The sequence below is a fragment of the Macaca thibetana genome, chromosome 11 (assembly GCF_024542745.1).
Source record: "Macaca thibetana thibetana isolate TM-01 chromosome 11, ASM2454274v1, whole genome shotgun sequence".
NCBI lineage: Eukaryota > Metazoa > Chordata > Mammalia > Primates > Cercopithecidae > Macaca > Macaca thibetana.
The window spans coordinates 21752810-21777876 of record NC_065588.1 but is presented as its reverse complement, the minus strand read 5'-3'; the positions used below and the strand labels follow the sequence as shown (position 1 = coordinate 21777876).

The window sequence follows — 25067 nt, the reverse complement described above, 5'->3', positions numbered from 1 at the left end:
GGGTATTTGTCCTAACTTTGACACTACAAAGTGACTGGAGCTTTAAGCAAGTTAGTGTTTTGCTACAATTGTCTTTTCAGACTTTTTTTTGAAGTATTTTACCTCTTTGCTGCTGCCAGCCTGCTGTTCTTTCACATGTACCTGGAAGGGACTTTAAAATACGCACAGAATTGAACAAAGCAGTAACCGTTCGTTGGTGTCCCTTAACAATATGTTAAACACTATTCTTTTTGAAAGGTAAATAAATCCTTGGGCTTAGTGGATCCTAAATGCTAATTTAAAAATCTGAACTCATTTTCATCCCTTTTCACTTTGAATGAATCGCTAACCTGAATGATAATGGAAACTTTTTTCCTTTTAACAGTTGGAGGCATCTATACTGTGATTCAGACAAAGGCCAAAACAACAGCAGATGAATGGGGAGACAACTATTTTCTGATAGGTCCATATTTTGAGCATAATATGAAGACTCAGGTGGAACAATGTGAACCTGTAAATGATGCTGTCAGAAGAGCAGTGGATGCAATGAATAAGCATGGCTGCCAGGTAAAGGAACTGACACTTTACTTGGCAATTCTCAGTAAACTTATGGGAAAAAAGACTGCAATTAACATGAACTCACAAGAGAAGACCATTCACCTACTTAGAGAAAAATAGTAGGTTTGTGAGAAAGATAATGAACTTCCTTTTAAATGGATTGCATTTGAGACACCTTGTGAAAACCAAGGAGGAAGGATAAGTGGTTTGGAGTTCAGCAGAAGCTATAGTGTAAACATGTTTTTGAGGAAGTCATTTGTACATAAACTGAAGTCAGGAGTGTTGTTAAAATTATTCCGTGGAAATGTTTAGACATGAAGCAAAGGTTTTCAACCAACCCTTGTGGAATGTCAGCATGTTAGGGCATCTACATTAAAAGAAGCTAGATATTGCAAATGTAGAAGCAAAGCTAATGATGTAGAACCAAGGATGTTCACGTCTTAATCCTCAGAAACTGTGAATATGTTACCTTTTATAGCAAATGGAATATTGCAGATGTGATTAACTTAGAGATTTTGAGAAGGGGAGATAATCCTGAATTATCTAGGTGGGCCCAAAGTAAACATAAGGGTCCTCATAAGAGGGAGGCTGTAGAATTAGAATCAGGCAGGAGATGTGACAATGAAAGCAGAGGTTGAAGGGTGCTACTTTGTAGATGGAGGAAGAGGCCACAAGGAATATAGGTGGCCTATATAAGTAAGAAAAGGCGGCCAGGCATGGTGGCTCATACCTGTAATCCCAGCACTTTGGGAGGCCAAGGCGGATGGATCACCTGAAGTCAGAAGTTCAAGACCAGCCTGGTCAACATGGTGAAACCCCTGTCTCTACTAAATATACAAAATTAGCCGGGTGTGGTGGCAGACATCTGTAATCCCAGCTACTTGGGAGGCTGAGGCAGGAGAATCACTTGAACCCAGGAGGCAGAAGTTGCAATGAGCCGAGATTGTACCATTGCACACCAGCCTGGGCAACAAGAGTGAAACTTCATCTCCAAAAAAAAAAGAAGTAACAAAATAGATTCTTCCTTGGAGACTACACCTGGAATGTGGCTCTATCAATACACTGACTTTAGTCTATTTTGAACGACTGACTTCAATATCTGTAAGATAATAAATTTGTTTTAAGCCACTAGGCTTCTGGTAATTTGTTACAGCTACAATAGGAATTGTGATATCAAATCAAGGGAGGAGAGAATTTTAAGTATGAAGAAGGGATTAAGTCAACAAAGGATTGATCCAGGGTCTGCTGGGTTTGGTAATATTTGGGCCATTTGTAACATAGGTAAGTACAGTTTCAGAAGAGAAAGGAAGGTTAAATCTCATTTCAATGGGTTAAAGAATAAACAAGTGGTAAGAAAAAAGATACAGAAGTTGTGATTACGAGATTTTTCTATGAAGATAAAATATAATAAAGTAGTTGCAGAATGACATGGTTTTGAGAATTGTTGTGTTATTAAATATGGGTAAGACCTGAGCATGTTTATTTGCAAAAGGGAAATACCTAGCAGACAGAGAAAAGCTAAAAGCTCAGAATAAATGGAGATTGAAGAGAGTAAAGTCACTGAGAATGGGGAAGGGAACAAGATCCAAAGCAATACTGAAAGAAACATTTTTCACTTGTCTCACTCAAACAGGAAACAAGGATATCTGCAAATACTAGATACAAGTTAATGAAGAATTCAGGCCAATCTTACCCAATGTTTTTGATGATCTTACTGAAGCAGGTGTTAAAGGTCATTTTATGAGAATTAAGAGGCAAATGTAGAAACTAGGGAAGTTCAAGAAAGAAGTTCTGAAAAAGTGTTCAAGGAATTTTTGGACATGTTTGAGATGTAGTCATGACTTTATAGTGGCACAAATACACACGTGTCTGACTTAGTCCACGAGAGATCTGCAGTCTGAGTGACGGTGCAGGAAGTAGAATAGATGAAGATCCAGTGTTGTTTAATTTCACCATTCATACAGTGGGTCAACGCAGCCCAAGAATAGAAGGTAATTGTGAAAGTGATTGAATTAATAGTTTAATTGATGGGCCATTGCATTAGAATATATAGAAAAGGAAGGAATTAAATAAGGAATAGACAGGAAAGTAAGCAAAGCCAGAAAGAAGATGGTAATGTAGGACAAAATGGAGGGTTATGGGAACCGGAGATCTTAAAGGGGAGAAAGAAAGAATATATACACTGGCAGAAACAGAGTGACAGAAATGGAAGTACAAGAGTTCTAACTGGGTAGCAGAATGCCGAAGTGGAATATTTTAGAGAAGAAACAATTTGGGATTTGACAAGGAAAGAATGCAGTCATGATCTTGAGTAGCTGAAAGCAGATTGACGTGAAAGTCTTTTAAGTCCATAAGGTCAAGTAACCATGAGGTTAAGTGTGCAGGATAAAAAATATGGCCTTTGAAGTTGCTTAGGATAAGGTCAAAAAGTAACCTTGTCTTTGCTGAGCAAGGAAAGGTAATATTTTTGGATAGCATACATTTCAAAGGTGTTTTATGTGTAAATAAAGAATAAGGCTTTAAAAGTTTCAGTAGAATTTTAAAAATCAGTAACTTTCCTTCCTACTCATCCCAGGAATATAGTTTCTGGGGGTGAAAAAATGTGAAGTCTTCACTTGAGATGCTGTGTGGGTAGTGGTGTCTAGGAGGTGCACGCAAGGTTTAAGGAGTGGAATGTATAATTTACAAGGGAACGTGAGATCCCAAAGAGTACCGGAAAACATTTCTTAGTGAAGGCAGCATAGAGAATGTTAGAAATGTGATAGAACAATGCCTATCGTACTATCAGGATGCAAATAAAGGAGATATTAGAAGGGGCTTGCATTTGAAGTTCCTGTAAAGGAAGAGGTAGATGAGAAACACAGTGGAACTGACTGGTCTCAAGACTACATGGCCTCCTAGTGTAGGGATATTTTCATGTTGCAGCCAAGAACTGACTGGAGGTCAGTACCAATTGGCTTACATTCTCTATTTGTGTGATAGTGTCAGCTCTTCTTTATAATCTTAGCTTACGTATCATGTGACACATATTAGGCAGTCAGTAAACATTATATAGTAATATTACATGTTATTCACAGTGTTAAAATACATGAAGCAATGAATTTCCCGAGGAGAAAAACTATTGAAAAGTTGTTTGGGGCTCAGGAAAATTTCATCTTAAAAGGAAACAGTGGCATGATAAACACTGAATTATAAAGGAAACAACTGAAACATAATGAGGGTCTTTCAAGGTTGACCAAGGAACAGATGGGTGAGAAGCATCCCCACACATGTCTGGGTCCCCTGGTAGGAAATGATCAAATTGGGCTTTGAAGTCCTGCAAAATTCAGCCATGGGTGGAGTCATAAGTGCCAACATGTAAGCGATATGAATATATTTTATTTTATTTTATTTATTTTTTTATTTTTATTTTTTTTTTTTTTGAGACGGAGTCTCACGCTGTTGCCCAGGCTGGAGTGCAGTGGCGCGATCTCGGCTCACTGCAAGCTCCGCCTCCCGGGTTCCCGCCATTCTCCTGCCTCAGCCTCCTGAGTAGCTGGGACTACAGGCGCCCGCCACCGCGCCCGGCTAATTTTTTGTATTTTTAGTAGAGACGGGGTTTCACTGTGGTCTCGATCTCCTGACCTTGTGATCCGCCCGCCTCGGCCTCCCAAAGTGCTGGGATTACAGGCTTGAGCCACCGCGCCCAGCCATATATTTTATTTTCTAGAGAAGCCTGGATCCACATTCAAAGAGACTCTTAGCCTCTGCTGAGTTCCAGAAAGGGTTTGAAGTGGTTTATGAGGTTGTGTATCATGTAATAGGAGAATAAACATAAAATAAAAATTAAGACAAAAGAACAAGTAAATTGCTGTAGAAATATGGAGACAAAAAAGGGAGTTAAAACTTGGATATTCAAGTGATGATATACACACAATTGGGAAAAAAATGAGAGCACGAATCCATTAAAACTTGCAGAAGATAAAACATTGAGGAATCAACGTCAATTTGAAGATTGTAATAGAATTATACTTTGAGCTGCTAGATTAAAGAGATAATGTATCTAGGGCAATGTGTTTAGTTAAACCTCTGACGGCAACCATATTGGGAAACATTTTGCATCACTTTTTTTTTTGATAGGAATAGCCAGATAAATCATACATATTGGTCTACAGAAATAGCTTTTTCTTCTAGCAAGAAATATTGTTAGTCCTGTTCCATAAAAGAAAATAAGTGACACTGGAGCCATTATATCCAACTACCCAGGTTTTCAGAGATACAAAGCATTTCATTGCTCTGTCATAAAAGCAGAGACTGTAATATTAAACCCTATGAGTTCAAGGTCACAAGCAAGTAACTAAAGACAGATGAACAGAGATTACATGATCTAGATACATTGTTTTTAAATTTAATGAAGAGCAAGAATTTGGAGATTCTAGAAGAATGGATTTATGCCCATTCCAGCTTGAGGCTCAAACAGCAAAGGCTATATGTTATCAGTATTCTTTTCTAAGTAGCTTGTTTAATCTGCCATTGAGTACTACATAAAGTTTATATCCTCAGAGTGCAAATACATTGTCCTGTCTTGCATGACTTAATATCATACATGGCTATGTGTTCTTTATATGACAGGTGCATTTTGGAAGATGGCTGATAGAAGGAAGTCCTTATGTGGTACTTTTTGACATAGGCTTTTCAGCTTGGAATCTGGATAGGTGGAAGGGTGACCTCTGGGAAGCATGCAGTGTCGGCATTCCTTATCATGACCGAGAAGCCAATGATATGCTGATATTTGGATCTTTAACTGCCTGGTTCTTAAAAGAGGTATGGTTTATTATATAGTGATACAACAGAGGAACAGCACAACTGCTTTCAGTGCCTAAAAATGATCCCATGATCTTTAAATGAAGGAAATTTTGAGATGATGCCATTATGGCTTGTCCTAATACAATTGAAAGAAATCTGAGAAAATGTTGAGCATTCTGGAAATTAAATGCCAGCCTTTGGAACAGTGTAATAATGATACTTATTACTATTTACCTCATGTCAAATTTAAATGGCATGATGTGTGTCAAACACCCAATTATATTGCCCGATATATAGATGATACTTAATATACATGCAAGAAAAACATGAAGTATAGAATCCTAAGAGTAGCAAATAGCTTAAGAAGCTATTTGTTTAATAAGCTCTCCAAGTGATCCTGATGTACACTACATGTGATAACCACTGTTTTAAGTTAACGCTCCAAATTTCCCAATTCTCTGCTCAGCCTTCTTGAATGCTGGTGTTTTGCTCTTTTCTCTATTAAGGAAATGAATTCTCACAGCGGAGTCAGTGTGAATGTTAATATTTTGTAAGGGCAAACAAAATAAACTGTCTCTTTGTAAGGCAAAGAGATGGATGCCCACCTGATTTGGAACTAGACCCTGGGGTGGAATTATACCCCGATCTTCAGTGTGTTGCAAAGGTGCGATTTGATTTAAGGCATGTTTTTTATTAGCCTCTTTCTCTCTAATTCCATATTCTTAATAATATATCAGTTAAATGTTGTTGCCTTCAAGAAAAAGAAAACCCAAATAAGATAAATTCAAAACATGAAATCGTTTATTATTTATTCTAAAATGATGTAATGGCATTTTATCTTTGTTTCTCAAAATCAAATATGCAAATACACACATGAAAATCATTGCAGGCTTTTAGAGTTTTCAAGTCATCGAGAATCCAAGTACTATTTATTAGAAAAAAATGATATTGTAAAAGTCACTTTTTCTTCATATGCATTTTTTTCATTATGATTGCTATGTAGTTTTAAGCAACATTTGCTTTTCCATAACTGGGCCACTACAAATAAAGAAGGCATTTTTATATTTTTATATAAGTCTCTTCCTGGCCATTCCTTCAGCAAACATCAGAATGTACACAATAAATAAACACAAGTCTAGTAAATTAAAAAAAATTCAAGTAGTTTTTAAAAAGTAAACTTGTAAGTGAGTAGTCCCAATTGATTCAGCTGTTCAGTGATATCTTTAAGAATTTATTTATTCATCCAGTCAATAAATATTTTTTGAGTGCCTACTTTGCATTTATTCCATTTATTTCTTAATATTCATTTCCTGTCATTAATATTAGTATTTATTCTTCTGTGGATACAAAAAATCTGCTCCATCACTGAAAGAGAGGATTAAGATATAAAAATATATGGGGTTAATGAACATGCCACTGAATCCTGTACTTATTCCTGCTAAATATTCATGCTCTATGTTTAGATTCCTTTAAATTGTAAAATATTTTATAGACACCATAACTCCACTTATAATGTGGACCATGATCACAATCAAGCTTCATCAACAACTTTTCTGAATGCTTTTTTTTTTCTAATGTAGGTGACAGATCACGCAGATGATAAACATGTCGTTGCCCAATTCCATGAATGGCAGGCTGGAATTGGATTGATCCTTTCTCGAGCCAGGAAACTTCCTATTGCCACAATATTTACAACCCACGCTACACTACTCGGGAGGTATCTCTGTGCAGCAAATATTGATTTCTACAACCATCTTGATAAGGTAAATATTCCTTCCTCCTTCCTTCTTACTCACCCTTCTTTCAGATTGCTGAAGCTGAAAGATAAGTATTGATCTGTACATTTCATCTGCCCACCAGATGGCAGAAATGCCCTTTTAGCTAATCAATATTCATGACAAAGCTTCCCTTGGGTTGACAGACAGCTCATATAGCTCAACTTTGTTCAGAGTACACTAGAGTATAGAGGTGAGAGGCCTGATTTCTGTCCCGCTGTGGAACAATAGTTCCAGAGGGATATGGTAGGAGTAAAGACATGGTGTCGGCCCAGGGTTGGGCCCTCGTTCTAGCCAAAGGCTATGGAAGTGCTGTGAACACCCTGGATCCACACACAGCTCTGAGTGGCAGGTAGAGAACTGGGATTTGAGACATACAAACTTGCACTGTGAGACTTACTTCCTCTATTTCTTCTATCCTCCAGGTAAACAATTGATTAAAAGCCACATTATAGGTTGATAGGTTCAATTTTCCCTGTAACTTCACAATGCACAGGGGGCATTTTTGTGGGATCAAGTAAAACAGAAGTTATTGCAAACAGGGATATGGGTCCTCGATGAACAACAAGTTATTTTTGCTAATCTTAGCAGGTTACCTGATTCTATGACCTGCCAAAGTCATTCAGTTTTGGTTTATTTCTTCTATTTTTTATATGTCAATTTAGATTAATGAAAGTATGTATTTTATATCAGCATGTTAATAATATTAACAAAGCATTTGAGGAATATAAATTCAGAGGTTTTGCAGATTTGGTATCTGTATTATCAAATCTATTTAGCACTTTAGGGTTCGGTTTCATTATCAGGAAAATTAGGAAGTTAGAAAGTTGATTTTTAAAACTTTCCCAGCTTAAAGAGTTCTAGGATTCTATAAAGCAGAATGTGTATGTGTGTGTGATACATAAATAATACTCAGATAATGCTACTGAAAAGTTATACTACTGTCTCAAAGACAGAGTGCAAAAAAGCTCTTTCTGAAAAACTTTTAACATCTGTAAAGCAATGAGTGGTCCTGATGAGTCCATCCCTATGAAAAGGTCAGCCTAATCTAAAGGCCAAACTAGAAACATAAGCTGTACATTTAAAATAAAGTCACCAAGGATTTCAGAAAGCTTGGGGATGTAGGAGGTTCTTAGCGGCACATAGTAATGGTGGACTAATAAGGGCAAACCAGTCATCTGTGCTAAGCTGATAAGATGAACAAGCATGCTTCCTGGAGAGGAGTGCACTTTGACTTCAGTGAAAGAGAAAATATCAGAGTGGCAGATTGAGTATTTCACTTCAGAATTAATTTTTTTTTTTTTTTTTTTTTTTTTGAGATGGAGTCTGGCTCTGTCGCCCAGGCTGGAGTGCGGTGGCCGGATCTCAGCTCACTGCAAGCTCCGCCTCCCGGGTTTACGCCATTCTCCTGCCTCAGCCTCCCGAGTAGCTGGGACTACAGGCGCCCGCCACCTCGCCCGGCTAGTTTTTTGTATTTTTCAGTAGAGACGGGGTTTCACCGTGTTAGCCAGGATGGTCTCCATCTCCTGACCTGGTGATCCGCCCGTCTCGGCCTCCCAAAGTGCTGGGATTACAGGCTGAGCCACCGCGCCCGGCCCACTTCGGAATTCTTGAATCTTATATAGTAATAAATAATTTAAAAAGCTACTAATAATATACATAGGATATTCTTATTTGGTTTTAAGGAAGAAACACATTATAGCATATAGTTACATATTACAACTTTACCCTTTTGAGGAAAGGGCCGTATTTATCACACTTCCTTCAGATATAATGACATATGTCTCTAGTTTAAAGCCCCTCACTGGTTGAGATATTTAAGTTTAGTCAGACCCTGCCCGTCTTTCCAGTAAAATGTTCTATTTAGCAAAATGACTAGAAGACCACAAGCAGTCAACAACTAGCTTTTGGATTAAGTTCGTAATCATTTTTCACAACAGAAGCCCCCATGCTCACACAAAGTTTAGAATAAAGAAATAAGAATACCAAATTATACACGTGAAAGGTTTTTAAAAATTCAGTATAAGGAATAAGTCATAGTTTAATCTTTGATGCAGGAACCAGAATCAGTTTCAGTTTTAATAAATAGGGTATTTATTAAATAAAAATAGGGTAAGTATGAGAACAAGAATAAGATAATTAAACTTTTGTGAAATCAGAAAGATTAGAGCTATTTTCCTCAAATTACTGCTAACTGAAAACAATTCTTGTTAGAAGCCAATTACAAAAACTCTAATGCTGGTTTAAGTTTTTAGTAAAATTCATTATTTAAAATAACATTTTAACCATTTTAGCCAGCATATGAAATTTCTGAGAACCTCTAAGAATATGTCTCCAAACTCATTTATTATTATTATTATTTTTTGAGACAGAGTCTCACTCTGTCGCCCAGGCTGGAGTGCAGTGGCGCGATCTCGGCTCACTGCAAGCTCCGCCTCCCGGGTTCAAGCCATTCTCCTGCCTCAGCCTCCCGAGTAGCTGGGAATACAGGTGCCCGCCACCACGCCTAAGTTTTTGTATTTTTAGTAGAGACGGGGTTTCACCGTGTTAGCCAGGATGGTCTCGATCTCCTGAACTCATGATCCGCCCGCCTCGGCCTCCCGAAGTGCTGGGATTACAGGCATGAGCCACCATGCTCGGCCTCCAAACTCGTTTTTTTTTTTTTTTTTTTTTTTGAGACAGAGTCTCGCTCTGTCGCCCAGGCTGGAGTGCAGTGGAGCAATCTCGGCTCACTGCAAGCTCCGCCTCCCGGGTTCACGCCATTCTCCTGCCTCAGCCTCCTGAGTAGCTGGGACTACAGGCGCCCGCCACCGCGCCCGGCTAATTTTTTGTATTTTTAGTAGAAACGGGGTTTCACCGTGGTCTCGATCTCCTGACCTTGTGATCCGCCCGCCTCGGCCTCCCAAAGTGCTGGGATTACAGGCGTGAGCCACCGCGCCCGGCTCAAACTCGTTTTTTAAAGTCCAGTCATTGATCAATTATCCCCTCGACTCTAATGGCTACATAATAAATGCTTTTTATTCCCTAAAGCCTTTAGTTTTCTTATGGGTTTGTTGTTGTTGTTGTTTGTTTGTTTGTTTATTTGTTTGTTTTTTGAGACGGAGTCTTCCTCTGTTGCAAGGCTGAAGTGCACTGATGGGATCTTGGCTCACTGCAACCTCCTCCTCCCGGGTTCAAGCAATTCCCCCGCCTCAACCTCCTGAGTAGCTGGGACTACAGGCACCTGCCACCACGCCCGGCTAATTTTTGTGTTTTTTGTAGAGACGTGGTTTCACCGTGATGGCCAGAATGGTCTTGATCTCCTGACCTCATGATCTGCCTGCCTCAGCCTCCCAAAGTGCTGGGATTACAGGCATGAGCCACCACGCCTGGCCTTTTTTTTTTTTTCTTAATTATAATAGAATTTCCTAGATGGAAATCTGAGGACAATGCCATTTGGGATTGGAAAATGGGGAAGGAAGCCATGGACAATTATTTGGTGGATTTAAACTCTTTCTTCTGATCAAGTTTTGAGCTAGTCAACTTCAATTATAGGGTTACCCACTGTGTCACTGGACTGTGTTTTATTGATTAATATGTACTTTACCCATTTTTTGTTTTTCTATACACATTATCCAGAATTCAATAAAAAATTATGAGATATATTAAAATGCAAGAAAGTAAAAACCCATTGTCGAAAAGACCAGGTCCAGATGTGTCCTATGTTGGAATTATTGTACAGAGATTTTAAGATACAATCATAAAGAGTGGACAACATGTGTAAACGGATAGGGTTTCTGTAAAGCCACAGGTGTGGCCACACATACTACAGACCTAAAAGATAAGGGTGCCCCATGGGAGGAGGGAAAGGCAGAAGCATGCACACCTGCCTGACTTCCCCAAGGCCTCTCACGGGGTTTCCAGGCTCCTGCTATCCTGCCACTGTATTTGTGCATACTCAGCCTGCTCATTTAGAAAATCTATCTTTCCATCTCTAAATGTCCAAATGTTAAATGCTGTCTTATCTGTGACATGTGATTCTCTACAACAATAATAATAATAAGAACAATGGCTAAATGTATTGAGCACTTTCCATATTCCAGGCACTTTTCTAAACATTTGACATTTGTTATCTCATTTGAAATTCACAAAATACTCAACGGGATAGAAAACATTCTTTACTTCTTTCCAGAGTTATTTTTCTTAAACATCAACTCTGTCTTTACCACACCTCTAAACAAACACGTTCAGAGTGGCTTTTCTTGTTTATAGGACAAAGGCAAAATTCCTAAGCTCATCTTTAGGGATTTCAGTGATCTGGCCCCATTGTATCTGACCAGCCTCTGTCTCTTACATTCTACATCCAATGCTACAGTCACATCAGATGTGCTGCTATTTTCTGCACATGCCATAGCATTTTCTATACTTGTTCTTTAGGGCGGCTAGCATTTCAGCTAAAAATAACTTTCCCAGAATTAAACTTTCATGTCGTGGTCCAAATGCCATTTTATTCATCCAACCAGTTTGGAAATACAAAGATGAGTAAGTCTTCGTCTTTGCACTTGAAAGTCTTACATTTGTAGGGTTGATGCTGACTACACTTATTGCGTAGTATGAGATACTTTTGCCTACCTTCAGCCAGAGTGAATCAGTGCTGCTCTGATCCTGTAACTTATTCAGACACATACTCATTTCATTTCTACCTGTTTTTTAAACCCATTTTCCATTAATTTATAAGTTTCTTAAAGGTAATAGATACACATAAATTGCTCACAAAAGTTGATTAAATGAGAGATTTGGTTTCATGAATTAGACCGGACACATAGAGCTTTTAAGAAAACTTCTGCTAATCCAAGCATGTCATAAACAACCTGATTCAAACATTTTCAGAGAGATGATTCCAAATATTACAGTCATGAAAGAATGTTCTAGAAGTTTTCTTGTTCTAATTATGAGATTCCTCTAATGGGTCTCTTTTCAGTATTTTTCTCTCTATGATGCCATAATTATTGGGACTAACTTGTTGATAGAGTTGAAGTCTAAATGATATATAAACAGATGAATACAAGATTGTATTCATTCATCAGTCAGGCTGATTAGGGATCAAATTAGGGTTCTACTAAGATTCTTAATAGCAATGTGACCTTCGGCAAGTTTCTTGACCTCTAAAAGTTTCAATTTCCTTCTCCATAAAATGAAGACAAAATATGTGTCTCAGTAGTTTACAAAGATTAAATATGTCATTGTGCTTAGTGGAGTGCCTGACACTAGTGCTGAAGAGCTACTAACAATCTCCATTATGAAAAGCACCCTACTTACATAATGTCAGAAACTTTACATATTCTTTTTGTCTTAGACACTGCTAGTTTCATATGCAGCTATGTGAAACATTACATTCAGTAACTAAGTGCAATGGCAAAAGCCCACAACAGTTGCCGATTATTTAAGTGATTGTTGGGAATTTGACTTTTTTAAAGTTAAACTACCTGGAAGTATAGATAATTGCATAATCTAGCACAATATCTAACTAGAGTAACTATACACTCTTTGCAATTATAAAGGGGAAGATCTATAACCAAGGAAAAGCATTTGTCTTTCTCTTTCTCAGGTTCTCTTCCAGTGAATTAAGCATTACAATAATTATTCTTATTTTCAATGTCAAGTTTAATGTCAACTTTGTTTCACTGTTTATGGGAAAATGCATAAAAGACTTTGGAGAAAGGCATTAGCTCAGTATTCCAAGATGTAGAATAAGTAAAAGTGTAATTAAAATGTCAAAAATTCAAGAATTCTATGTGATTACAGCAAGGTAGAAGCATCATTTACTTAGGGAGTTAAACAGCAGTTTGGAAGGAGAAATGGAGTAAACAATGTCTTTTAAAGTGTAAGTTCTTGTGTGTGTTGTAGTAATGGGTTTAATTCAAGCTTTTATTACTTTTGTGTGGTCATAAAATTTTACATAGCCTTGAGGAAAGCCAATTGGTGAAACGTGTGATTTTGTTTTGCTTGTGTAGAAGGGCTAGTGTTAGCAAATGTGTGTTTTATTTTTGTTTCTAACAGTTTAACATAGACAAAGAGGCTGGGGAAAGGCAGATTTACCACCGGTACTGCATGGAGCGAGCCTCCGTTCATTGCGCTCATGTGTTCACCACGGTTTCTGAAATAACAGCAATAGAGGCCGAACACATGCTGAAGAGAAAGCCTGGTAATTATTATCCCTGAATCACCTATCTTTCAGTTCCAAGTGACGTTAGACTATGAGGATTTTGTTTTTCCATCGTGAAGTTTGAGGAAAAATTGCGTCCCGTTACCACGCAGCTCTTTAAGTGTATTTTAATTTTCAATTTCAGTAGGTTTGCAGGGAAACCAACACAAAGCTATATCTGGAACATGGCTAAGTGTTCAATCTGTGCTTGTTGAATAAATGAGCTATGCTTGAAGTAACCTCCGTATGACCTAGATTGTCATAATGAGTTGGTATGTGTAAGGAAGCTCAGTTGACTTTTGTCTTTTAAGAAAATGAAAGCCAAGAAAATAGAAATTTGTGTGAGACTATCCCAGTCCTACGTCTTGTAACGTTGCCTCATTGGTGCTGTGTTGGTAGAAACATGTTGTTTTACCTATCCCCAAATTCCTTGCAAATTTTTCTAGGAACTATCTGCAGACCCAACCAGCGCTTGCAATGTGAAGAACTTATACTCATAAGACATAGCCCTGTCATCCGGCCACAGCTGATTGGCCCCAAAGAAGACATCTTACATAAGCTGGGCCAATCAGAATGCTCCCATTCAAACGAATCTCTGAATGCACTGCCATATGATAGAATGCCAGCTTTGAGCTATTGGTAGTGTTTATTTTTCTATTCTGTTGCACTGGACGCAAAGAGATTAAACTACATTGAATTGCTATGAGAAGCAAAAACAGACTGAGAGAGAGAACTCTAGGTTCTCCGCAGTGATTTCAACCTTTTTTTTTTTCTTGAGATGGAGTCTTGCTCTGTCACCCAGGCTCGAGTGCAATGGCCCGATCTCGGCTCACTGCAACTTCCGCCTCCCGGGTTCAAGCAATTCTCTGCCTCAGCCTGCCGAGTACCTGGGATTACAGGCGCCTGCCACCACGCCCGGCTAATTTTTGTATTTTTAGTGGAGACAGAGTTTCACTCTCTTGGCCAGGCTGGACTTGAACTTCTGACCTCGTGATCCAACCGCCTCGGCCTCCCAAAGTGCTGGGATTACAGGCGTGAGCTACCGCGCCCGGCTAATTTCAACCACTTTTAAAAATCATTCCTAAGGCTCAGCTAAATCTTTGCCGTGAGGCACTCCGGCATCCTACTAATAAATTCCTTGTTACTATACTTAAGCAAGCATTGGTAGGTTTATATTGCTTGCAACCAAACCATCCTAATTAATATATCCTCCTTGCTTAATTCCTATGATCTTGTCTCTAGTTGTCCTTCTTTCAGATAGCAGAATGTGTAGAGGAGGTATTTCAAGGTGCTAGATTAAAACAAACAAAAAAATAAAAAACAATATAGAATGAGAACCCAACTAATTTGAATAGTGAAGCATTAAGAACCTATGGTAGCATTTTTCTTTCCAAGGATTCTCTTGGATTCACTTGGATTCTTACTCCCATTCTTCTTTAGGGAGTTTATTCCATCAATATGCTTGTTTCTCTCTTGGATATTCCTTTTTCCTGTCTACAGTATCTTTTTCTGAGCTCACAGAAATACTTCTTTGTTTTTGCCTATTCTAAAATGAAAATTTCTCTTGAGGTTGCTACCCTGCCAAATGTCATACCATCTCCTCCTTTCTCCTGCTGCCAAATATCTTGTAAGAGTAAACCATAATTGCTAGGTTCACTTACTCATTAGCCCCTGGGACTCTGGCTTCCAACCTCCAACTCTGGCCTAAAATTGCTTTTCCAAAAATCATCAAATTCAGGGTTATCTAATGTTTTTTATTTTTCTTTATATTCTCTAGCATTTAAAGGTGGTGAACATGTTTCCATTATTTTTCATGACACTGCACATTCTAATTTCTTTCCAGTATAATCTTTTCTGGTGCTTCTAATCGTTTTTCTACTTTCTTTTAGTTTTCAAAGTGGAAATTCTCCAAGATTGTATTCTGGGTCCTGCTTTCTCTATACACTATTTTCTTAAATTTTTGTTTTCTTAAGAATATAGCTACAGAGTAGTGGTCAAAGCATGAGCTTTTTGCCAAACTGCCTGTATTCAGTATCAAAAATGATTTTGAGTATACGTTACTAGCTGTGTGACATTATAAAAGTTGCTTAAGCTCTCTGTGTCTTATCTGCATAATGTGGATAATAATCCTTTCTCTTAGGCCGGGCACGGTGGCTCAAGCCTGTAATCCCAGCACTTTGGGAGGCCGAGACGGGCGGATCACCAGGTCAGGAGATCGAGACCATCCTGGCTAACATGGTGAAACCCCGTCTCTACTAAAAAATACAAAAAACTTAGCCGGGCGAGGTGGCGGGCGCCTGTAGTCCCAGCTACTCCGGAGGCTGAGGCAGGAGAATGGCGGGAACCCGGGAGGCGGAGCTTGCAGTGAGCTGAGATTCGGCCACTGTACTCCAGCCTGGGCGACAGAGCGAGACTCCATCTCAAAAAAAAAAAAAAAAAAAAAAAAAAAAAAAAAAATCCTTTCTCTTATCTAGAATTGTTGCAATGATTTGAAGAGTTGACATATGGAAAAAACTCAGCTCAGTGCCTGGTCCATTGTAAAGATTTAGAAAATATCAACAATTATTATTTTGTGTGGATCACTGTCTAGATTTTCCCCAAGTTCTCATCTATTACTGAGTGCCCACAAACTAGCTTTACCTGGAAGTTCTACCAGAAACTGTAAACACTGCAATCTGGTTTTCTTCAGACTTGCAGTAGAATCATGTGGTGGCTCTGATGGAAATTGTGAAATCTCTGAACATTTTGTGGCTCAGGAAGGTCAATGGACTTTCAGTAGATCAGTAAACATATAAACCCTCCCAAGAGCATTCTGAAAAAAAAAGGATCACATAGAGTAACTATGACTTCGTATTCCTTGGTTTTTCTTGAAGTCCTCCCCAAATAAAAGTTTAACTAGAGCCATTACTTTTAATGCTGAGGGCACAACTACAGAGCAAGAGACAAATTGACTAGATCAAAAACATGCATGGGACCAGATATTTTTCAAAATATCACTATATAATCTTTGGCAAAAGCTTATATTTACTACTGTATCATTATGCTTTTGCCATAAATTTGACTCAAAATAATTTAGGATGTTGAAAAGGTGGTATTTTCTTTAAAATATTGGAGGGAAGGCAGTATTATAAATCTACTAATTACAGATACAAAACTGAATACAACGTTTGCCTTAAATATCCTGTGTTGCTTTAAAAAATTTGTCATTTTCCCTTTAATATAATCATTAATAGTGTTGCAATTATTGATTTTTGAGCCCATGCTAATACCTTAATATGAACTCTAGCTAATACCATCCTTTAGTCAATGTTTTTCCTTTGTGTTGGTGTTGCCTAACATCAGAAATGTGGGTAACATTGACATTGTCTTATACTTGGGAACAATAGCAAGAAATTAGTGACCAATGTTGCTTCCAGGGAAAGATCTCTTTTCCAGAGAAAACCTATTCATATTCTATTATATGAAATAATTAATTTTAACTAATCAAACTAATTTAACTAATTTAACATCATTTCTTAGTTATTTTACTATGATTTTAGGTTATTTTTATATAATGGCGCAGTCATACCATTATATGTTACTGCACCATTATATAAAAATAACCTAAAACCTATAACCTATATAATGGTGCATTAACATCCATATATATATTTCATGGATGGAAATACTATAATGGTGTTACTGCACTTTTCTTCCCAACTCTGCACTTACATTGGTAGCTTGAAATCAGTCATGATGGGAATATTTACATCTTGGAGAAAGGGAAATACTAAAATTGTCTCTCTCTTTCTCTTTTTCTCTCTTTTTCCTGGAGTACTTTTTGTTAAATTTTACCAGCATATGACTGCACATAGGCCTGTGCATATGAGATTATTCTGTTATTAATATGGATATTAGAAGACCTCATTGGCCTAACTCCTTAGGCTAATAAACAGACAATTTCAGGACACAGATCTTTTTTTATAATTGTTTTCGAAACAATTTAGAAAATTGCTGAGGATTACAATCCATAATAAGCTGGTATCCACATACATTCTTGCCTTCTATAGCTTTTTGTATGGTACAGTTGTATGACACCACTGCGTCAAAAGGGCAGAGACTCCTGAGCCAGGCTGCTTTGGTTCTAAATCCAGCCTCTGTTACTTTGCACTCACTTGACATTGACCAAATGACTTAATATTCTGTAGGCCGGTTTCTTCATTTGTAAAATGGGGACAGTGAAAACAACTTAACTCATAGGGAATTTAAAAAATTATTATATGTCAAATGTAATAGGGCCTGGCACAAAATGAGCCCTACGTAATTGCTATAGAAAGATAAATACATTTTAAGATGTAATTGTCATACTATATGAATCACATTATATAGTTCATTTAGGAATTACATGAAAGCTTTCACTGGAAACGTTTGCTACTTAAAATTGGTTCTACGGTGGCCATGTATGTAAAAGAGTATAACAAATGTCAGATTACTTAATAAAAACTCATAAAAATCAGTAAGTTTTTATTTTCCACAAAAAATGACCAAAAAGCCTGGATTGATTTTGTGGAACCATATCAAGAAAATAGGCAGTTAACTGTAAAAGATTTTTTTTTTTTTTTTTTTTTTTTGAGACGGAGTCTCACGCTGTTGCCCAGGCTGGAGTGCAGTGGCGCGATCTCGGCTCACTGCAAGCTCCACCTCCCGGGTTCCCGCCATTCTCCTGCCTCAGCCTCCTGAGTAGCTGGGACTACAGGCGCCCGCCACCGCACCCGGCTAATTTTTTTGTATTTTTAGTAGAGACGGGGTTTCACTGTGGTCTCGATCTTCTGACCTTGTGATCCGCCCGCCTCGGCCTCCCAAAGTGCTGGGATTACAGGCTTGAGCCACCGCACCCGGCCAAAGATTTTTTTTTTCTTTTGGGATGGAATCTTGCTCTTTCACCCAGGCTGAAGTGCAGTGGCACGATCTCAGCTCACTGTAACCTTTGCCTCCTGGGTTGAAGCGATTCATCTGCCTCAGCCTCTCCAGTAGCTGGGACTACAAGTGCCTGCCACCACGCCTGGCTAATTTTTGTATTTTTAGTAGAGATGAGGTTTCACCATGTTGGCCAGGCTGGAAAAGATTCTTAAAATTACAAAAATCTTCAGAGCCCTGTGCTAAATTTTTTTTTAACATAGCTTCTTTTTTCTTGCTTTTGCTTTTATGCTACTAAATGTGATAACCCATGTATTCAACTCAGTAGGTAGTTTCCATCATATGCTATGAGTGGTCCCTCTGTTTCTTGTCACAGACCACTATTTGGAAAACCAAGAATGTCTTCCTGCCTGAGCAACAGAATCTCCTGGGAAGAATGCATCAGTTGTGTTAGAAATAAGAAATAGAAATAAGAATGGAAATTAGAAGTAAGAGGCTGCCTTTTCCAATTTTCCAAATGTACAAAAGGTGTCCCATACACGTGTGGAAAACAAGATGGCAGGAGGCAGTTTAGTGCAGGGTTAAGGAAACACTATGTGGAGGCAGACTGCATGGATTCTGCTTCGACTTACCAGCCGTGTGCTCTTGGACAGGGTCTTTGAACAACTCTGTGCCTGAGTTTCCACCTCTGAAAATGCAGATAAGAGCACTCACTCCTTTGGTTTGTTGAAGAGATTGAGTTACACTGTAAGCCTTTAAAGCAAAACCTGGTGCGCATTAAATAATCAATAAATGAATACTATAATAACAATTATTATTGCTATTGATTAACCTGTTTCATTGTACCAGTCCCTCATTGTTATTTTGGTCAGGCATTTCTGATTTCCTATTTCAATCAATAGATAAAATTTGTTGTGAATTTTTATGAACTTTTTATGAACTGGAAGTTTTATAAATTTTACTTTTTATGGTAGTCAGAAAGTAGAATGTTAATAAACATCTAGCTTTATAGTTTTAAAGATACTTATTTCTACAATGTACCCTCTTTGAAAAGAGAATTTTAATAATAATTTTGTTTTACTTTTCTAGATGTAGTTACTCCAAATGGCTTGAATGTTAAGAAATTTTCAGCAGTGCATGAGTTTCAAAATCTACATGCCATGTACAAGGCCAGAATCCAAGATTTTGTTCGAGGTCATTTCTATGGGTATGATTTTCTTTATTAAAGAAAAGAAGGATCAGATATGAGGGATCTTTGGTAGAGAGAAAACAGAATTGTAATAGTAAATGTTTATCTCTCCCAGCCCCCTTTGCACATTAACAGAATTCTTGTGTACATTTTGTTACTATTGCTGTATTTCATTTGAAACTGTTTTGTTTTGTTTTAGTCATCTGGACTTTGATCTTGAAAAGACTTTGTTCCTTTTCATTGCTGGGAGATATGAGTTTTCAAACAAAGGAGCTGACATCTTCCTAGAATCCTTATCCAGGCTAAATTTCCTGCTGAGGGTAAGAAAGCTTTAGGACATGATATAACACCCTTGTAGGGAGAACTTTCTTCTGTGGGAAGTGAAGAATAGTTTTCAAGAGAATAAATGATAATAGTATTCCAAAAATGGCTTCAGCCTTTCAGTTTACATATTGGAGTTGCCACAGTGTTGACTTGTCTATTTGTCTATAATGTTGTCTTTTTTTTTTTAGGAGAAGCTTAAGCTTATCCCATTATATATGCTATATTTTAAGAAGTCATTATAACATACCTTTTACCTCACATGAGTTTGTAATCAATTGAAAAATTAGTATAGAGAAATCAAGTGATGGAGAGCAAATTATTAATTTTCAAAAAAATCATTGAAGACTATAATGGAAGATGTGGCTTATGCACATGGCAGTAGGCATCCTAATACTGAACCTTGTTATTACTCTTAGCCATTTAATCATAGGAAGCTCTGACCATCACTCTCCTCCCCCAACTGAAGCATGTGCCACATAGCTGGCAGTCGAACCAGACATCTCTAACTCTCTATAGAACAGGGCAGACACACACACACTTGGTTCACTCACCTCCCCAGCCACACCTCCTTCCTGCAACTGAGAGTCTTAAACTGTTGAACTAGTGGATGTCACATCACATGAAAGCATGAAGGAGGAAAAAGAAGGTTCTTACTCCCAACAATGTGAAATCATTTTTTCACTCAGGAAGGTGGGATACAAAGTGGGTTCTCAACTAACTGGGCAATACAATATGCATAAATAGAAGCAACTATAAAAAAAAATGGTACCATGTCATAGGTATTGATGGGAGCTATTGGTTTATATTCCAATTCCAATCCCAATCACATAAAAATACAGAATAAGTAATAGGAAAATATTCACAGGAGAGGAGTGTAGAATTTCCATTTTAATGAGATAATGAGAAAATCTAAACTTTCCTGAGTTTTCTACTACACTCGAGTTAAATTTTTATTTCTCGGACATACATTTTTTGCTTTAGAGCAGACATTATACCAAATATGCTAAAAAAATTTACTAAAGTCACATTAATAAGCGAGCAATTCATTAATAAAGTCCAACTCTGCAAAATAGAACTGAAGGCTAAAAAGATCATTCTTAAATAATCTTACTTCATATTTTCCTAGTATATATTCATTCAACAAGCTTTATAATGGACTCACAACTACATCAAATATGCAGAGTCTTTAGGGACATTATTAATAAATGTATTTATATAATTATTAAATATTCACTTTATTTATAGATTTGAAGAAAAGACTGATTACCATTATACTAGACATAAAACATAAGTGCAATACTTGGAGAAGTTAAAAGAAGGAATTCTCTTTCCACATAGTACATTTATTCTTTGATAGCACATTGGCTGGTCCTAGGGTGAGTTTCCTATTGTATGCCTTTAGTAGCTTTCCCTAATAAAATGTCAGGCCGCGGACAGCCGAAGCTACGTACCAGATGGTAAAGTGCCCCACACTTTGGAGCTAGTCAGTCATTTCCAGAACACATAAACCTTCTTAGAGGTGCATGATTTTAAGTGAGTTTATGCTTTCATTCTTATAGCTTCTTAATAAGTCATTTCCTTTCGAGAGATGCTAAGCCAGTAGTTTACATGTCAGCTTTGGCACTAACCTGTTGTAGGAACTCAGACAAAATATTTAACCTCTCATTCCTTTCTTTTGACATTAATCAAATGAGGAGAGAAATGCCTATTATACATGATTATTGGTAGTATATTTAAAGCACCCCAGCACAGTGCTCAGCATGTGCTTGTTTTTTTACTTTAGGGCTAAAAACCAAAATACAACATCATGAGAATCAAGACATTTAGCAGAAAAATGTGAATAATCTATTTGTCATCAATCAATGTGAATAAGCAAAAAAATTTAAATATTATTTTAGCTTTTACCAAAGCTTAAATCTTCATTAAATTTCCAATCTGAAATTTTAAAGAATTAATTTTGGTCTTGTAATATTAGCTCTCATTCATGCTATTTTTTTAACCACAGAAAAGCGCAGTGTTATCAATAGCAATTGTTATCTATTCTAGATTGTCAAAGGCGTGAAAATAATCTGTTTGAATTTTCAAACTGTTAATTGACAAATACTGATTGAAAGTCAATTTGTTCATTGACAAATACTGACTGAAAATTGAAAATTTAATTAAATGTTTAATTAAATGTTAATTTTAATTAAAATTTCTGAAAAAGTCACAGGAAGGTGAATATAATTTGTCTGTGAATCATAATAACTATTCCTTTTATCTACTGGTATTTAAAACACTACTTTTCTATGTGTAAGTTCAATCTATCATACTTTTAAAAAATCTTTGATAGTTGACTCTGTTGTGTTTACTAATTCCTCATCAGATGCATAAAAGTGACGTCACAGTGGTGGTGTTTTTCATTATGCCTGCCAAGACAAATAATTTCAACGTGGAAACCCTGAAAGGACAAGCAGTGCGAAAACAACTGTGGTAATCTCACGTCCTGTGAATGTTCTCAAGCAATAAATGTAAAAAGATTTCTTTTAAGTGAATGATATCTCATGTATCGCCTTGAACTTTGTTTTTTCCTTTAGATTATTACAGACAGATAATACTTGACTCTCTTTTCATCGTGCTACTATTTTAGATTATTATAATGCTTATAACATTATAGGTGTTATACAAATTTTGGAATGAGCTACTATTGAAGGAACAAGGCCCTGTAGAAATCTTTAAAGATGAGTCAAACATTTTGTAGCTTTTTTGTGTGTGAAATTCTAAAAACATGTCAAGCAAAAAGCTTAGTAATATGACCCCCTCTATACTCATAGTTCAGATTCAACAATGATCAATGAATTCCCGTCTTGTTACATCTATGCATCTATCTACTCCCCCTCTCTGCTCTCTACCCTGTTCCGATCATCATGAAGCAAAAAAAAATTTAAGCACTTTGTGCTGGCCATGGTGTTCTGTTGCCTCAGCTCCAGAGATGTCAAGTCAAGCTGAATTGGCAAGTAGCAAAATAACAGAAGAGACTATGAAAAAGATACCTGTAATTTCAAAGAATGTAATATCAAAGAATGTCAACAAAACAATAGTATTATCATAACAAATAAAGATTAAACATTGTCATACTGTTTAAATGATAAATCTTTCTGTTTCAAACAGGGACATTGCACATTCTGTGAAGGAAAAGTTTGGAAAAAAACTCTATGATGCATTATTAAGGTAGGTGCTTGAAATGCTTTGTACTTCAATCACTCAAGGCTTCACGATTCAAACTTAACAATTTAGATATCATAACGTGTTAATTTTGTTCCAAATATAAAGGAATTAATCTTTGAAAGTGTGTTATGTCATGTGAACAGTGTTTTATCCTTCATTTGACAAAACTTGTAAACAGCTGTACAAATAAGAACACAGTTATATTTAGGCAAGTTCTAATTCAATGATGAACTCATTAAGGGTTGATATGTCAGTCTGAAGCTGAGGGAGACTTCATGAGATTTTAATTCAAAATATATATTGACAATGTGTATTAAATATGTACTTAAATATTAAGTCTATATGAACACATTTACTTAATAGAATAATCAACATTATTTATTAAAATACATGAAATGTATAATATATAATCTGATGCTTAGGAATCACTGAATTAGTGCCAGCTGTTTTTATTCTTGTTATTAACATTTTTTCCCTGCAGAGGAGAAATTCCTGACATGAACAATATTTTAGATCGAGATGATCTAACAATTATGAAAAGAGCCATCTTTTCAACTCAGGTAATAAGGAAAAAAGCACCTACCGTGTCCCATAGTTACAAAATTCTATCTAATCAGTATTTTAATTTATTGGAATGTGCTAATTTGGAACATTTTTGGACCTGAGGCTAAAAAAGACATTCTTACATAGTCACTTAAATGATTACTTTGGACATTTTTTCATTAGTGGTTTTAAGGACTCCTTAAAAAACTCATGAAATTTGTCTTTCCACTCACTTACAAAATTATTTTTGAATCAATATATTCATTATAAAAATCATGTATAGTTTAATAATTACAAAAAAGTCCTAAATATTTCCAAAACATAGAATTTGAGTCACATTAGAGAAAAGAGTATTTCTTAGTCGAGTGGAATTATTACAAAAGAGATAAAACAAATGTGTTAGACTTGCATCAAAATGCTTGTTATAATAGGGAAGAATCAGGTACTGGAGGACAGCCTTGCTGAAAGAAATCAGTAAAGTTCATCTTAAGTCAAGACTTCAGGACACCTTTATATTCCAAATAAGTCCTGGAAGCAGTCAGGAAGTCCAGGTCTCTCATATAGTAGTTGCAGGGGGAAAGCAAAAGCTTCATGTGTTCATAGTATGCAAAGGAGATTTTTCAACCCATATCTTCCTTTGAAAGACACACAAGACTTAGTCATCATCATTAGTGCCGTCTCAAAAGACTGAAGGTGTGAAGGTTGGATGAAATGTCAATGACTTATTGTTGAAATTAGTCACCCTTATTAATTCTTTCTGCAATTGACATTTCCTTCCCTCTCATACTTCAGCGACAGTCATTGCCCCCAGTGACCACGCACAACATGATTGATGACTCCACCGACCCCATCCTCAGCACCATTAGACGGATCGGACTTTTCAACAACCGCACAGACAGAGTCAAGGTAGAACTAATTGTTTATGTGGGGAACTTTAAACTTACATAAAATATATTTTCTGAGAATTTATTAGGAGCTTTTCTTAGTTGTTTTTACATCTACAAGAAATATTTTAAGTATTTTAAAGGAAAAGTGGCTCAGTTTCTTGTCTCGGATAACTAAAGTATAATGAATATTTTCGTATAATTCTTGAAAATTGAAGCATATTCATGGCTTTGTGCTATAATTCTAGCATTTATTTCCACTGTGCAATACTGCCAATAAGCATAAGGAAATTACTTTTTAATGATACCAATTATTCTAAGAATTATTTGAATGAAGGGATTGTTGATATTAACATGAATTGTGTTTGTTTCTTTCTAATAAACTTCAACTTAAGGGGATAATATGAGAAGCTTCCAGTTTCGGAGAATGTGGCTGATAATGTTTTTATATAATTTTCTATAGAGCAATTCATTCTTTTGGCTTGAGTTTCTACAATGACTAGGCACAATTTTACTTGCTGAGGACATTTATATGAATAAGACCTGGTTTCTGCCACCATGGAGCTTAAACTATATGATATTTACTGAGGGCCTGCTGTATTCCAAGCATGGTTCTGGATATAGAAGACGAATACGAACATGCAAACAGATAATTGCTTACCTCTACTAAGCTCCATCCACTAATGTTCAAGATCAAATGGCCACAACAAATATTTTCAAATGACCCCACTTTCACCCCTTTC

The 25067-nt window shown here is 36.8% G+C and overlaps 1 protein-coding gene across 2 annotated transcripts in view; it reads left to right on the top strand.

Moving 5' to 3' along the window:
* Positions 1 to 25067, top strand: part of GYS2 (glycogen synthase 2) — a 62477-nt gene that overhangs the window by 16239 nt on the left and 21171 nt on the right. For both annotated transcript variants that reach the window (XM_050747614.1, XM_050747612.1), the window contains exons 2-11: positions 365 to 546; positions 5149 to 5340; positions 6903 to 7085; positions 13137 to 13281; positions 19267 to 19384; positions 19566 to 19686; positions 22056 to 22162; positions 22841 to 22900; positions 23379 to 23457; positions 24233 to 24346. In XM_050747614.1, coding sequence (XP_050603571.1) covers positions 365 to 546; positions 5149 to 5340; positions 6903 to 7085; positions 13137 to 13281; positions 19267 to 19384; positions 19566 to 19686; positions 22056 to 22162; positions 22841 to 22900; positions 23379 to 23457; positions 24233 to 24346 — 1301 coding nt within the window. The remainder of the gene's footprint in view (positions 1 to 364; positions 547 to 5148; positions 5341 to 6902; positions 7086 to 13136; positions 13282 to 19266; positions 19385 to 19565; positions 19687 to 22055; positions 22163 to 22840; positions 22901 to 23378; positions 23458 to 24232; positions 24347 to 25067) is intronic.